This window comes from Neolamprologus brichardi, chromosome 15, assembly GCF_056152115.1.
Source record: "Neolamprologus brichardi isolate AB-2024 chromosome 15, ASM5615211v1, whole genome shotgun sequence".
Taxonomy (NCBI): domain Eukaryota; kingdom Metazoa; phylum Chordata; class Actinopteri; order Cichliformes; family Cichlidae; genus Neolamprologus; species Neolamprologus brichardi.
Window position 1 is genome coordinate 21,547,794 of NC_142118.1, and position 16,653 is coordinate 21,564,446.

At 42.5% G+C, this 16,653-nt stretch overlaps 1 protein-coding gene across 1 annotated transcript in view; it reads left to right on the forward strand.

The window, feature by feature from the left end:
• Positions 1 to 16,653, forward strand: part of galnt14 (UDP-N-acetyl-alpha-D-galactosamine:polypeptide N-acetylgalactosaminyltransferase 14 (GalNAc-T14)) — a 217,264-nt gene that overhangs the window by 180,499 nt on the left and 20,112 nt on the right. The window contains exons 10-13 of the mRNA XM_006793525.3: positions 4,603 to 4,729; positions 10,038 to 10,130; positions 11,031 to 11,114; positions 13,386 to 13,530. Coding sequence (XP_006793588.1) covers positions 4,603 to 4,729; positions 10,038 to 10,130; positions 11,031 to 11,114; positions 13,386 to 13,530 — 449 coding nt within the window. The remainder of the gene's footprint in view (positions 1 to 4,602; positions 4,730 to 10,037; positions 10,131 to 11,030; positions 11,115 to 13,385; positions 13,531 to 16,653) is intronic.

Sequence of the window (16,653 nt, forward strand, 5' to 3'; positions counted from 1 at the left end):
AGGTTTGGCCTTTCGACACAATAGTGGGTGCGAGCATCATTGACGCATACAGAATTTGAGATAGTGATCTAAAAGTAGGAGGACAGCTGTGCCCGAAGGAGACAACTTTAAAGGCGACTGCTCAGTAATTTAAATCAGATTTGAATTCAGATTTTTAATAGTGGAGTGACAGAGGGGGGAAAGTGAGGAGATAACAGCTTGTAGGTTTAGCATACACCTAGCACTGCATCAGATGCATGACTTGAACAGTTTCCCTGGTGTTGACTGTGTGATCACAGACAGCTGAGCCGATTGCAAAGACAGGGGGATGATTAAATTAGTGAGATAACTGCCAGAAACAAAGGTGAAGTTTTCATTCAACAAAAAAAAAGTCTTTACCTTCTGACATCCATCCAGCAGCAGCATCTGGCGCTCCTGCTGCTACCTGCCTCCAGTCATCTGAACTGTGCATGTGTGCGTGTGTGTGTGTTTGTGTCTGTGGGTGTCTGTGGTGTTGAATTCAGTTTGGTGATTGTTATACTGCTGCCTTTTCTCTGATCACTGAAAGACGGTTAGCCTGTTTTTCATCTCCCTTCGAGAAACGTGCGCACACAAACACGCGCACACACACACACACACACACACACACACACACACACACACACACACACACACTCATTTGCTCTCTGTCATGTTTCTGTCAGTCTCACAGGCTCTGTGTCAGTATCTCAGCATCTTGCTGACTTCTCTTGTTCTCCTTTGTACTCTCTCGTGTTTCATCTTTGCCTCCATCCCTCCTCTCCCTCATCAAACCAGTCCATGCTCTAATTTTCACTTCCTCTCTCATCAATGCTCTCGCTCTCCCTCTCTCCCCCCCTGTTACTGCAAAAACTTTGTGAAATTTTCAGCTTCTCTTTCTTTGGGGGAACTCTTGTTTCTTTTTTTCCTCTGTGGACAGCTAGAAACTCTGAGAATTAACACACACACGTGGAATGATGTGAAATGAAGTGAAGTAAGTTTTGTCTTTCATCTGTGTTGCAGTGCTCACGTCAGAGAATGAGCACATTGTAAGCAGGTCATATGAATGCATACGCACACACATTATAACACACATAACTCAAACAAACAAATCAGAGTCCATCAGTGCGTCATCAAATATTCAGGGAGGGTTGTCCCACTTAGTTGTGATGTGCCGGATAGAAAAGATACAAAATAGAAAAAAGGACAAAGCTTCAAATACATAAGCCTGAGAGACAGAATGGAGGTAAATTTAACCAGTTAACATGACACACTTGATGTTTGCCTCCCAAAAGTATATTAAAACTGGTTTCATCCCTAACACCACCTCTTATTTTAGTGAAGCTTTTCTAGACATTTAAAATGAACCCCAGTGGAAAGGGTTACATGAATAGGATGAGGGACCTATGGAATCTTCGATACCCAGCATCCAGATTGACAGTCAAACAACTAGTAGCTCAGTGTTCCAACATTCAGTAGAAGGAAATGCTCTCATGGCTAGAGTTTGACAAGGTACAACACTAATGCTACGGCAAGGGGGAGCCAGGATGACGCCTCATGGGGACGATATCATCACCTCCATCCGAGATTGGGTACCAAGCCCCAAGTGCAATGGAAGGAGGATTGTTGAGTGCTTGAGGAACTGTCCTGAGAGAGGATCATGGCAAAGCTTGAAACCTGGATCCTCCGTAGCTGGTTACCAAGACTAAGTGAAGATAGATAGATAATGTGAATGGAGTACTATGGACAGTACCTCTGAGACTGCAAGACCAGACTGACCAACCTGTGCCCTACCTGGATTGACTACAAGAAGGCCTATAACTCCAGTGCCCTGCACCTGGATCCTGAAATGCCTAGAAATAAACAAGATCAACAGGACCCTAAGAACCTTTATCAGGAACTCCATTGGGATGTGACGTATAACACTAGAGGCCAACTTCAAACCCATAGCACAAGTCACCATCAAGTGCAGGATCTACCAAGGAGGTAGTCTGTCCCCACTGCTGTTCTGTATAGGCCTGAACCCCCTCAGTGAGATCACTGACAAGACTGGCTATGGATACCGACTGCTAGCCACCTCCTCGTTAGCCACCTCCTCTACAGGGATGACATCAAACTATATGCCAAGAGTAAACGAGACTTCAATTCACTTATCCACACCACCAGGAACAACATCAGAATGTCATTCAGATGGAGAAGTGTAGTCTGATGGTAACAAAGAGGGGGAAGGAAGAAAGAACTGATGGGATCATGCTTCAAGTGTCACGGGCTGCGATGGCGGACTGTGGAGTGGCAGTGAAAATAGGGCTCAAACGCTCTTAGTGAAGGACAGTGGATTTATTTACAGGGGATGGAAAACACACAACTATATACAAAATCCCAGCACTGTGGTGCCGTGGCGATTCTCCCTGAATCCCACACAGTGCAGATGTTTGTGAACGGTGAAAAGTGGCGACTCCAAAAACTCCCACACCATGACTTCCAAAAACACACTCCGCTCCAGATTCCTGGTAACACAAACACATTCAGGTTAGCAGGGAATCTACGTTCTCGAAGGTTTATATCAAGTCTACGGCTGTACTGACGAGTTCTGACTCAAGGATCCAGCGTCAGCCTCAGCTCAGCTACAGTCTTAAATACTGTTCCCTTGACGAGCATAATCCATTGCAGCTGGCAGAGGAGGACGAGCGGCAGGTGTGGCTGTCTCTAGTACAGGAACACTTCCGGGTTCGCAGTCTCCACAGCGAACCAAAACGTCTGGAAGCTCACATGGAGACACCAGGAGGAAAAAAGGAGAGAAACCCAAAACCCCTCCGTCAACACTAGACAACAAAAAAGAAAAACCCAGTTCAATAGTCCAACCACTTCCCTAGTGGCAGCAACAGTTCTGGCAGCCAACCCAGTAGACGGCAAAACAGGTGAACCCCGCTGTGGGTCAGGCAGTGGTGGCAAAACAGTTCAGGTGGCCTACCTCGGGTCCAGTGGCAGCAACCGAGCACGTCAGGCGGCCTTGAGAAAATCCAGCACATAACAGTAGGGTGCAAGATGCTAGTAGGCAGGGCATACATGGAACACCATAACCAAGTGACCAACAGGAACAAGTCCTGAGGTCAAAATGGGACATACCTAGGGTAGTTGAGAATAACGGATCTAAGTTCCTGTGGGACTTCCAGATACATACAGACAAACTGGTGATGGCTAACCAAGCAGACATAGTAGAGGTGGATAAACAGAGGGAGATGGCCGTAGTGACAGATGTAGCTATACTGAATGACAGCAAGATCAGGAAGTAGGAACATGAAAAGCAGGAGAAGTACCGAGGGTTGAGAGAAGAATTTGACAAGATGTGGAGGGTGACGGTAACAGTGGTTCCAGTGGTAATCAGGGCGCTCAGTACAGTGACCCCCAAGCTAGGCGAGTGGCTCCAGCAGATTCCAGGAAGAACATTTGAGATCTCTGTCCAGAAGAGCACAGTCCTAGGAACAGCAACGATACTGTGTTGGATCCTCAAGCTCCCAGGCCTCCGATAGAGGACGTGAAGGATAGACTGAAAAGGGGATTTTGAAGTGTAACATTTATTATTTACTGCTTCAGCCATGCCATTTGAAGCACTTTGGGCTGTGTGACAGGTGCTTTGTAAAAAATAAAGCTTAGGATGAAAGGCGACATTTATTTAGGGTGCCTTTCAAGAGCAGAACATCACAAAGTGCTTCACAGAAGAAATAAAACATTTTTGAAAAATTACATAGTGACACTGATAAAGATACACAGATCAGATAACTCTATTCTTGGCTTTGTGTAAGGGATGAGCATTCTTGGGTCGATTGTCATTTTGTTTAGGATAAAAGAGGGAAAAAACACAACTTTAGCTTTAAAAAAACAAGAAAAATAAAACTTACATCACTGAATAAAGCTACTTCAGCCAAGTCATAAATGCTTTTTTTCTGATCCCAGAATACAGAGAAATATTTGAATAAGTATAATTTTACCATTCATGGCAGTTAATTGAGTTGGATGCCTGAATATCTTTAAACAAAAACATCCCGCGTCTTCATATACGTAATGTCTCTACCTGAATTTAATTATTTTTGACTTTGCAATCAGATTTTGCTGTAAGGCTTTTTATTAGATATTAAGCCTTCAGTTTCATTAAAGTCTTACAGACAGATTTACTCTTCATCATTATTTTTATTTTGAGACATTTCTGTATTTGACTATAAGAACTCTCATCATCAACTTTATGCCATTAATACAAAATAATCAAAGCTGCTCCCAGTGATCAGCTCAGATTATTTAAGTTTACAGTCTGTCACAGCTGCATGAAAACCAAACCAAAATTATCAGTGATTTTATTTACATTTTATGTGGTTACAGTTGTTCAATACAATAAGAACAGTAACAGACTGAACTAAAGTAAATAATACAATATATTACAAAGTTACAAAATATAACAAATAGCTCAATTATAAATATCCAGAATATTACAGAGATTAAATATATATGATTGACATTTTATACAGCCTCAGTGAAACTTTAATAATCGCTTCATATATCAATATCAGGGAATTTAAAAGTCTTTCTTATGTCTGTTTGTGTTGTGTGCAGAGATCTCATTCCGGGTTTGGCAGTGTGGCGGCACTCTGGAGATCCTGCCCTGCAGCAGAGTGGGTCACGTCTTCAGGAAGAAACACCCATATGTGTTTCCTGAAGGCAACGCCAACACATACATCAAGTAAGTGTCTGAAGGATAATTTATAGAACTCTTTTTATCACGGTTTAACAAAAAAATCAGTAATACTTGAGCATGAACCGTTGTGAATTCACTTCACCTGTTTCGGTGCAATTCAGAGGGGCAACAGAGGTGTTGGAGAGGTGGCCACAGACTCTCTTCTTATTCCTCATGACTGAGTTTTTTCTACTTTTTCTTTTTGCTCATTTCCTTGTCACTGCTGATAGCATGAGACGATACCTGCAGCAAATTTAGGCTGCACATGTAGCCCAGCTCCTCCACAATATTGTAAGGTTTGTTTAATCTCTGGGAACAGACTCAAGAGCATGGAGGAGATACCAAGAGGTGGCTCCTGTTGCTGCTGTGTTGATGCCTTTCTTTGTCACTTTCATTTGTACTAAAGCAGATGAAACTGATTTATAATGGCTTATGTTTCTTTTTTTTTTTTCTTTTTTTTTTTTGCCATGTATAAGAAATATTTGAGAAATTCAATGTTAGATTGAACAAAGTTATAACTACCACAATGTTTTAAAGTGCTACACTTCTTGCAGCAAACAAATGTATTTTTTTTCCCATCTGCTCACTCATTATTGACTCAGTGTCATGAGTCGACAGTGAATCACTATAATGACCATTTGGACCGAAGGAATCTGGTCTGTTCCTGACATTTAGAAGATCACAGTGTTAACACGCAGCCGTCTGTGTCCACACTCCAGTGCTTTTGAACTCTCTCCAAACGACATCTGAAATGTTGAAGTCCTGGAAAAATTCAGTGAAAATATATTTTCAATAAATAAACCCTTCCAAGTGTATCTGTAGGCTCGGGACAAGAAGAAGCAGAGGGTTTCTGCTTGTACTCAACTGGACCAATCACATTTGAGCAGGCTTTGATTGCATCCAAGGAAAACATCAAACGCAAAAATAAAACGTTTACCAAAATAGAATCAGCTCTAACCCAAAGTCCAGAAAAAGTGGTCTTCACACCCGCATATACTGGGTCTAAAGACTAGCTGGTGACAGGAATGACAAGAATTCAGCCTCAGCTTTGCTATTAAATCTCACAGCTAAGAAGTTTACTTTCTTCCATCAGTGGTCTCATTCATACTTGGCTCATATTTGGCTCTTTTCTTCACTTTTTTGTCTTCACTTTCTAAAATGCAGCTGCATAAATATCAAGAATAACGGATCCCCTTTGGGGATATGTGCAAACTCATATTCCCACAGAATCTTTGATTTATATTATACCATTGCAGCTGTTATTAACATTATGCATGTCCTACCTTCTGTGTTTGCTCAGTCACTCAACATCTTTAATTTAATATGCTGGAGGTAAATTCATTATGTGAGGAATATCGTGTCTGTCTAGTTTCTGCTATCTCCGTGGTGCTGACCTTCTAGCCTAAATACTGTTTGTTAACAAACTTTGGTACTGAATTAATAACATATCTGACTTTTTTGTAAATTTATATAATCCTCGAGCATGCGCTAACCTTCCTGCCTAACTAATAATACGAGATCACTTTTGTGTGACTGAATTTCTGTGGCATGCAGAGGAAACAGACATGCAGCATTGCCATTCAGAGCTGTGTGTGTGTTGCAGCCTCCAAATGATGCTCCCATCATTGTTAAAGTGGATTTACAGCTGCCTGGGAGCCTTTGAGCTGCGAGCACAATATTATCCTATTAGCATAAGCTGTATTCTTATTCTGCCCCTGTCAAAGAGTTTGAACAGAAAGATGCTTTCAGGCAGCCCAATAATCCATTAACAGGACTAATGTGCTCAGAATGCTTCCGAATTGGTCTTGTATAAATAGATCAATCATGGCTACAATAACAACTCCATTTAGATTACAGGGTCAAGAACAAAGTAAACATGACTGCAAGGTGTGTTCCTAATAATGGCACGGTTTGGGATTTTGATCATGTTTGTGTCAAGTGATTTACTCAATTATTTTGTACTCCCATTAGTTTCACTTCCTTCCTTTGTTCTTCCCTTCAATTTCCTACCACACATGCAGACACACTCACAGTATAAGAAGTTTCTTGTTTTCTTCTCATTAGTCAGAGTAGTCAAGCTAGTTTCCTTGTTTTCATTTTTTGAATATTTTCCTTGTGCTTATAAAAGGATTTCCTTGGGTATGACTACTGGCTACTTTTATGCTTTTATGCTCTTCTGGATTGTTTGCCATGTTTATTGACCCCTTGTGTATGACCCGAGCCTTCAAATTCTTCCCTTTTGGACCTTTACTTTGCCTCCCGTGTCCCGTATTTTGCTCTTCATCTTATGCTTTAGACTCTTCAATGCCTATGAGGGAACATGAGCTAAAAATTTACATTAAAAAGTTGCCACAAGAGAGAAACTCAATTTCTTCATTTAATATTAAAACCCATTAGTTTAATTGGGCCCTTTGCTAGTGAATATCCAATATTATGTTGAAGCATGTATTAAAAGTCATTCTGGGAAACGCTTAAAATGACAAACGAAAGTAGAAGACCAGTGAGAGGTTATCGAAAACCAAACTGCGGTGCTTTTTTTTCACAAATTAACTCAAGAATATATTGATGATTTGTCAGGTGATGTTTTTTTTCCTTTAACAGTTCACTAATTCATAAACCTCAGCATGCAAGCAAGAACGCTAGCACTGCCAGCGTTGGGAGTTGAGGTCCCCTTTGTGGCTTAATGGACAGAGCAAGGCACTAAAGATGCCAGAATGAAGGGTTCTGTTCCCAAAACGAGCGCTCCCACTGCTAAATGGCACTTTGGAGCGAAGCCTCGGCCAAATGGCTCATATAAATTTATTGTTTTGTGTCAAGCAGCTAATCCATGCCAACACTGATACTTTTTTTTCAGTTGGGCTGTTTAGTTGCTCATTTTGCTCCCTGTTGGCCGTTACCGAGGCAACATCTGTTCTGCGCAGAAGAAGATGACTTTTATTTGTATCACGATGGCCTGATGTTTGTGATCAACGCCGTCCTCCCAAACAAAGCTGCTGTTGTCTGCTCTCGTGTTGCTCTGCTGGTTAATTAGCTCGAGGCTTCAGTGCTGGCAGTCTGGATTATGAATATGCTAAATAAAAAGGGGCTGCTTAATAATTCGATTACAAAGATTATGCTGTTTCCTCCCTCGCTGAGGTCTGCTGCTGTGACCTCGTGTTTGCCTGCATGCGTGTGCACAGTGAGAGGATTTAATTGTAAGCCTGCATGTGACACATATTTATGTTTATACGCCTACAAGCATCTCATATCCCCTCTCTCTTCCCCTTTCATTAAGCTGCCACAGCCAGTGTGTGTAATGCCTGTAATGGAGGGTTTCTGTCATTTCAGTGAGATTGTTCACAGCTCACAGAAACTCAGCTAATAGCTAATTACTACAGAGAGACAGAGGGAGGGAAAAATAGAGTAAATGGAGATGAGAGATAGTGAAAATGTGGTTTACTGTTAGCGCTGTGTGGGTGAATAAAGTGCAGTGAGTTGAACCGAAATGATGAGATACAGCAGTAGCTATGACTTACACTTGGTATCAACATGGCTCTATATGTGGAAGTCCTGCCTGAATAGAGGAAAACATGATGTGCTTGAATGCAAATGCAGAAAACATCGCAGTCAGCCATATGACAGCCTTTGTGATCTCTTCCACACACTGCGTTACAGCTTATATTGTATGTACACTGAATGCCACTGAACTGTACAGTAAAAGGTGGATACAACGATGTTTAAGTGCCTTAAACTTGCATTCTTTCTGATGCAGTCACAGGTTTCAGGTCGTATTAATTACACTTTGATCGTGATTTTGTAAATTATTGACTCCTTCAGCATCTTCTCAGTGAACAAGCTGCCACTGTACATGTATGAACATGCGGACAAGATGGTGTTTGCCAAAATTCTCAGCTTAAGGCTTTCAAATTAGACTTTAAAAAGTGTGTTAAAGAGATCTCACAGAGGTTATGTATACACTCGTATCTGTTATACACACTCCATGGTCCCATGGTTTCTCTGGTGCCCAACTGGATTGAGATCTGGTCTGATATTCAGGAAGTTGTTTTTGAGGTCAGCAGATCAAATTGTCCTATGGGGACGAGCAGGGGTAGTGACGTTAGAGAGTCCTATTTTTTCATTGTGGTGAGGGAGTGTGCTCGAATCAGTGTTGAGGTGTGCGGTCCAAATAACGTCTACATGAATTATTCCCTGCAGCTGTCAGTTGTTTGAATATCATGGCTGATCTGTTTGTAAATGTGCACGCTAGGGCAGGTGAACATGCAAAGAGACTCCAGTTAGGTCAGAATGGGATCTGATTGATCTGGCTAAGGTTCTGATTGAGTAGGTGAGCCGGCTCACTTGGTTAAGTATGTGATCTATATACCAACGGTGGTGGAGGAACCAGGATTTAGGTCTCCTCCAGACCTTTTTCTGCATTTAAGTCCCCCTACTCTCTACCTGCTTTCTTGTCCACTCTGAGCTGTCCTGTTGAGGCTAAAAATGCAAAAAAAATACATTTTAAATAAATAAATCAGCCATACCACATCTAGAGGTGGGCTGTTTCTTTGTGTGTTTAAAGGCAGCAGGTAAATGATGTCTGTTTTTACTTCCTTCCATTTCTCCTTCCTCCTGCAGCCTCTCATCTGTTCGCTGTGGTTAAAATAACAGCTGGATCATATTCAGAAGTAGTTCAGACTGCAAATGAGGGCGAGACCTGACCTTACATATATATGCAAATACTACATTACATTACAGCACAGAGGTTGTGTTGCTGTATCTGAGATGAAGCTGTTCTGTTTGTTCTCATTCTGTTTGTATGTGATTAATAAATTACCTCTTGGTTTCACAATGCATTTTGTCAGTCATAATCACACATGCATAAAATTATCTCTGATGTCTCACATAGTGTTAGGCCAATTATGCACCTCCTGTTTTTATATTTAGGAAAACAAAATCTGCAGCCTGAGGATCAAATTAGAGACATAACATCATTTTAAGTCCCAAAGCTCTCTTTCTCATACACAATTAATATATTTCACAGAGCTAGGAAACACAAAGTTGAAATTAGTCATGGGTCACATTCTTATCTGAGTGATTAAAGCAAAAACCTTTGTTGCTCAAGAAAACTTTAACATGAAAAATTTCTGTTTTCCAACTCAATTGCAAAATGTCTTTCAGAAAGCACATTATTAATTTCAGGAACTTACTCGTTGTCTGGTTTAAATTTGTCCAGTGACCTTGTATAAATCAACAAGAGGAATATTCAGTAGCACATGGTCACCATTAATGATTTTTAGCCTGAGTGTGATGTAAGTGTGTGGTTGTGCGTTTGCAGGAACACACGTCGTACAGCCGAGGTGTGGATGGATGACTTCCGGCTCTTTTATTACTCCGCTCGCCCGGCAGCACGAGGCAAATCCTACGGAGAGTAAGAACACACAAGTACATCTGACTCTCACATGACAGTGTGTCATCTGCGTTGCCTCTTAGTCCTCAGATATTCAAACAGGACTGGTGTTTCTTTATTTGCACCAAAGCACGGGGACTTGTAGTATTGTCTTACCACAAGTAATTTAATGGAAATGTACCCTAACTTTGTTCACCATTAAAATTCAAGCATAAAGTAAAAGAAAGGGACAGATTGTTACATTTTGCCAAAGTAAACTCACAGAAGTATAAACTCCTTCCTTTATCAAGTTAACTGCCCCTAGCAGCTACCACAATCAAACTGAATTAGGGCACAGAATAAGGCCATAAAATAGTGTGTTCATTGATTTGCACAATGGAATAATACAATCAGAGAAACTAAAAGGGTATTTCCTTTAACTCTTAGTTATTTAATGTGCTCTGAAAGTGTTGCTTTTGTTTTCTTTCAGCAATTTAAACAGTGAGAGGACTGCAGCACAGCTTTTCAGCCTGGTGTGTTACTCTTAAAAAAAAATAAGGGTTAAGCCTAAAATAAATGGTTTATCTGTTTTGATAGCAGACAAGATATGAGTATCAGAAATGCAGCCAGTAATAGACGCTGGCATAAACGACAGTTGTCAGTGAATACAAGTCAGTGATTATCAGTCCTGCACATGTAGATGATGCTGCAGCTCTGCTTTAAGAGTTTACCTGTTTTCATATTACACACCTCCGTTATTGGTAATGGTTGAACTCTTAGTTTGTCATTACCTGTGTCAGTTTTATTTTGTGTAGTTGCCTTATTGCTTTTTCTCCCCATATGATAGTGGCAGAGAAAAATAAATAATTTTAATGAAAGTTGTTTGCTGTTCATCTGCCAGCTTCTGTATCAATCTGATTGTCTGTTTCTGCCTGTGTTCAGTATCCGAAGCAGAGTGGAACTTCGGAAGAAGCTCAACTGTAAATCCTTCAAGTGGTACTTGGACAATGTCTACCCAGAGCTCAAGTAAGTATGTGTGTGTGTCTGTGTGTGTGTCTGGAGACTTATCTGTCTAGGAAAAGCTCCTGCTGAGTATGCAAAGTGAGAGGAGAATTTTTAAAGCTAATGCCGAAAGTGGCTTAAATACTGTCTGGCTCATTGTTATAATTTCTTTTTGTGCTTTTCTACCTTTTTGTTTATCCTTAACTTCTAAAGAAGAACATTTTGCTGTATGCACTTAAAGTTTACTTTACTCCCCATAGGGGATACTTCTATCTCTGTGAAGCTTTTTTAACAGCTTTGTAAAATCTGAGTGAGTTATTCCTTTTTTAAAAAAACAGGGTCACAGTCAAGTTTTACAGATTAGCCATTATCCAGGTCAACGCCAGCCTCTGCTGCTGGAGTTGTAAATGTTCTGTTTTTAATCTGTGTCCTGGATTCTTTAACTCTAATTTTATTCATAAAAAAGTGATTTATGCTTGGCCAATCTCCCCTTCGAGGACAACCACTTTAATCGCATCAACCACAAGTGCCGTTGTGACCATTTGTGATTTGTCAAACTCAGGCAGCCTTCATTTCAATGTTCACTGCTGTTGATTATATCTCATGGATAAATCAGTAAAAACGCCCAGAGTGTCTAAACCATCAGGTTAGGTGTGGTTTTGGGGGGTTTTTTCACAGTAAACCGTCAATGCAGGTCTCAACTTCAATGTCATGAGACATCTGAGGGAACATATGTTTAAACTTTTTGTACAGATCAATACAATAATTGCTCCCCAACCACTTTACCTACTTGATTTTAATGCAATGGCAGCACCGTTTGTAAATGCATACATACAAGTATGAATACTACAAGTAGTAGTAGCAATGTAGAGCCACTGGTGCATAACTAGCGATAAAGCTCAGCTTGGTTTTTTGTGCTCAAAAACACAGCTGCAGCAGCTACAGCATGGCTGCTCATGAATGGAGTCTGATCAGCACTTTGTATATGGCTTATTTAGCAACTCACAAATGCATCACAAGTTTTACTAATGTTTGCATTCACTGCCGCCACCTTGAAATGTTTGGAAAGCAGCAATGGTTAAGAGATGTGTAAGCAGTTTGCATCATTTCCAATGTTAACAGCCATGACACCCTGATTTGAAGGTGTGAAGAAGCAAAGGTCCCACTGGGTTTGCATCAGTGTGGGACCTTTGCTTCTATTTTTTTCCCCTCACTTCTTACTTTCGCTTCCATTAAAAACTACTTGGTTGTGGTCATGAAAAGAGGTTCAGGTTAAAGTATGCCCTTTCACACCAGTAGTGAAAAATGATGAGTTGTAACTGGTCGCTCTCATTTACCTTTGCATAAATGTGCAACTCAAGCAGTTCTCAACCACACCTGCTCACATATACAGCCCATTTTCATGTCCTCTTGAACACCTAACTGTCTCTGTGGGTTAAATGTCTCCCCGTGTCCTGATTGGCTGAGTTCCCATGGGATCTGCTTCCTCAGACTGACTCCCCTATCTGCACACAACACACTCACACACAAATATAACTAAACGACCACACTTAAGTGTGCCTTAAGCTCTGGCAGTGACTCTTCCTTACAAGCACACAACCTAGCAATGCAAAATACCTTTAAGACACATAAACACTTTCATTTAAATGCTTCCTCTCCCTTTCACACACTTTAGCACACACACACTCCCACTTAAATACCCATTTATCCACTGGAGGCTGGTGTTAATCCCCCAGAATGGAATTAACACGGTTGCTCTCAGGGGAAGACAGACTTGACCCTTAAAACGCAGAATAACCTTTAACGGGTTATTAAAACAGAGAGAGATAGCAGATTGAATTAATGCTACAGGGCTTAAGCCCGAGTTTATAGCACAGTGGAGACTTTAACAAGAAAGACTGAGAAAGTTTATCACAGAGGAAGACGAGGAAGAAACTTTCTGAAGTAATGAGTTTAGAGAATCGTGGCCTTCAGCAGATTTGTTAAAGGTGCAGAGCATCTTATTTTTTTCCAAACACTGATAAATTTCTGTCAAATTAAGAGTGTGATCTTGATGTGGCTAATGAGACCATGTAGGAGATGATTAAAGTCTCTGGTCTCATCACAATGACATTCCTATTATAGTTTAACTTTAGGCCACACTTCCTCTAAAGGCTATTGCTTCTTTTTCAGATATGTGTGTTCTTGGAGATTAAGTACGTATTTTAGTGGTAGGGTTTTTATGGTTTCATGTTGCTCCACATCCGTACGATGCAATGAATACCTTAACTGAAGGAGTCTCATTTTCTCCATCAGGGTCCCAGACGACTCCGACTCACAGTCTGGAGTGATCAAACAGAGGCAGAACTGTCTGGAGTCCCGCAAGGTGGAGGGTCAGGAGATGCCCGTCCTCACATTAGCTCCCTGCACGGGAACCGAGGGCGTCCCCGCCATCAATCAGGTGGGTCAGTCAGCAGTTTGAAAGGAAGAGACAGAGCTTGGAGGAAATGCTGAAACTGTCCCTACTGTGAATCAGCAGAGACTACTAGAAATGAAAGAGTGCTGTTTCTTTTATTAAAAGCAGGATGGCAGTTTTATATTTCAACAGTTTTGTTCCTGGTTTGCATTCATTTGGTTCTATGGAGAATTTTCTTTTGTTACAAATTTTAAAAATGTGAAATAACTTTTACCTCTCCATGAATCGCTACCTTATCGTGGTGGAGGGGTTTGTGTGTCCCAGGGATCCCAGGGGCTATGTTGTCTGGGGGCTTTTGCCCCCTGGTAGGGTCTCCCATGGCAAATTGGTCCTGGGTGAGGGACCAGACAAAGAGAACATCGAGGGAACAGTTTACCCTGCCCGGGATAGGGTTACCGGGGCCCCGCCCTGGAGCCAGGCCCGGGGAGGGTGCCCGAGGGCGAGCGTCTGGTGGCCGGGCCTTAGTCCATGGGGCCCGGCCGGGTACAGCCCGAAGAGGAGACATGGGCCCATCCTCTCGCAGGCCCACCACCCGCAGGAGGTGCCATAGGGGTCGGGTGCATTGTGTGCCGGGTGGTGGCCAGGAGCGGAGGCCCTGGCGGACTGATCCCCGGCTGCCAAGACTGGCAATAGGGACATGGAATGTCACCTCTCTGGTGGGGAAGTAGCCTGAGTTAGTGCGTGAGGTTGAGAGGTACCGGCTAGATATAGTCGGGCTCACCTCTACGCATGGCTTGAGCTCTGGAACCAGTCTCCTGGAGAGGGGCTGGACTCTGTCTCAGCCTGGAGTTGCCCCTGGTGAGAAGCGGCGGGCTGGGGTGGGTATTCTAATATCCCCTCAGCTTGCTGCTGGTACGTTGGGGTTTTTCCCGGTGGATGAGAGGGTTTGTTCCCTGCGCCTTAGGGTCGGGGAACGGGTCCTGACTGTCATCTGCGCTTATGCGCCGCGTGGCAGTTCAGAGTACCCAGCCTTCTTAGAGGGGGGGGGGGGGTGCTGGAAGGTACTCTGTTGTCCTGCTAGGAGACTTCAATGGTCACGTGGGTAACGACAGCGAGACCTGGAGGGGCGTGATTGGGAGGAACAGCCTCCCTGATCTGAACCCGAGCAGTGTTTTGTTATTGGACTTCTGTGCAAATCATAGTTCGGCCATAACGAACACCTTGTTCGAACATGAGAGTGTCCATAAGTGCACGTGGCACCAGGACGCTCTAGGCCGTAGGTCGATGATCGATTTTGTAATCGTATCACCAGACCTGCAACCATATGTTCTGGACACTCGGGTAAAGAGACGGGCTGAGCTGTCAACTGATCACCACCTGGTGGTGAGTTGGATCAGGTGGCGGGGGAGGACGCATTGGGGTCCGTCGTGGTGAAGAGGGAGCTGAGTGTAAAAGCGAAGCTCTCAAGTCGATCTACGTCCCTACCCTCACCTATGGCCACGAGCTGCGGGTAGTGACCGAAAGAACGAGATCGCGGATACAAGCGGCAGAAATGAGCTTCCTCCGAAGGGTGGCTGGCCTCTCCCTTAGAGATAGGGTGAGGGTGAGAAGATAAAGCGGATGAAGATGGATAGATGGATGAAATAACTTTTACAAAAGTTGCATTGATGCTATATCTATGGAAATCTAGGAACAAAGCAAGAACATGTTTGAAATGCAGATCTCTTTCTTCATAATAATACAGTATTTTTAAAAAGTGATGTGTGCAGGGGTCAACCATCCAAAGCAGGGGACAGTACAGAAGAGAGGTGAAGAAAGAAGAAAGTGCAGGCAGGGTGGAGTTGGTGGAGATGCATGTCTGGTTGACAGAAGGATAGAACCAAGAGTGAAAGAGAAAGTTTACAAGATGATAGTGAGACCTGCTGTGATGTGTAGTTTGAAGTTGGTGTCACTGATAAAAAGACATGAGGCGGAGCTGAAGATGTTGAGATTTTCATTGGGAGTGACCAGAATGGACAGGAATGAGTACATAAGAGGGACGGCTCAGGTTGAGATTTATTTTATTATAGTGGATATATTGGACAAAGGATGTTGAAGCTGGAGCTTCTAGGCAGGAGGAAAAGAGAGAGACCTTCATGCGGTGAAGGAAGAGATGCAGAGGGTTGGTGGGACAGAGGATGGAGGATGAGGTAGATGATCTGCTGCCAACACGGCCCCTAAAGGAAGCAGCTGAATGAAGAAATGTAACACATGAAAAATTCAGTCTTCAGCATTTTGTTTGCCAAACTCAAAACTTTAGGGCATGAGAATAATTTGAAATCTGTTGCAATAGCATGGAAAATTCTTCTTATAGTGGCTTTCACCTGATTGTGACTGTGCGGAAAAGCTGCAAGTGCAAAATGGTGGGCTGAATGGATTTTTTAAAAAAAGAAAGAAAAAGGATGAGGAAATACTGCTCAACCCCAGCTTTCATTTTATTGTCTCTCACTTGCCATTTTCCAGAAAATTGTTCCCCTAAAACACACTAAGGTTTTAAAATGTGTGTTTTTTTGTGTTTGCTACCTGTGCATGCTGTATATAAAATCTGCATGTACAGACAGGATTTAAAGAGAAAAAAAATCTGAAGCTTCTCTTTCTGACCTGGAGCACACAACAGAAAATAGTTGGTCATATATTTTCTCACTATTTGACTGTTTGGTTTAGGTGAAGGTGCTGCTGAAATAGAGCAGGCAGGAGCAGGACACATGGCACCCTGTCACTCGCTGTAAATTCACAGGACGTCAGTGCGAGTGTGAAAATGTCTTGTTTGTGTTCAGCCAGTTATTTTTTACTCTTCTCTGTGTTTATGTGTGTATGTCTGACCTGCTCTCACTATGTTCATTTTTACTTACTTTACACAGCAGCATGCTGAGGAGCGTGTGTGTGTGTGTGTGTGTTTTCCTTTCTCTGAGCTATAATTAATACCCGTAGGATTCTTATTATTCCATGTTAAGAACAAGTGTGAAGGCTGCGATTCGCTCTAAACAAGCCGCTGCGTAGAAAGCAAATGTGTCAGCAGCTGGGATGCCTAAAGGCTGGAGAGCTTGGCTTGTGGCTGGAAGGTCGCTGGTTCAGATCCCTGAGCTCAAAGGGAGAACCGCTGAGATGTGTGTGAATGTGAATGAGAAA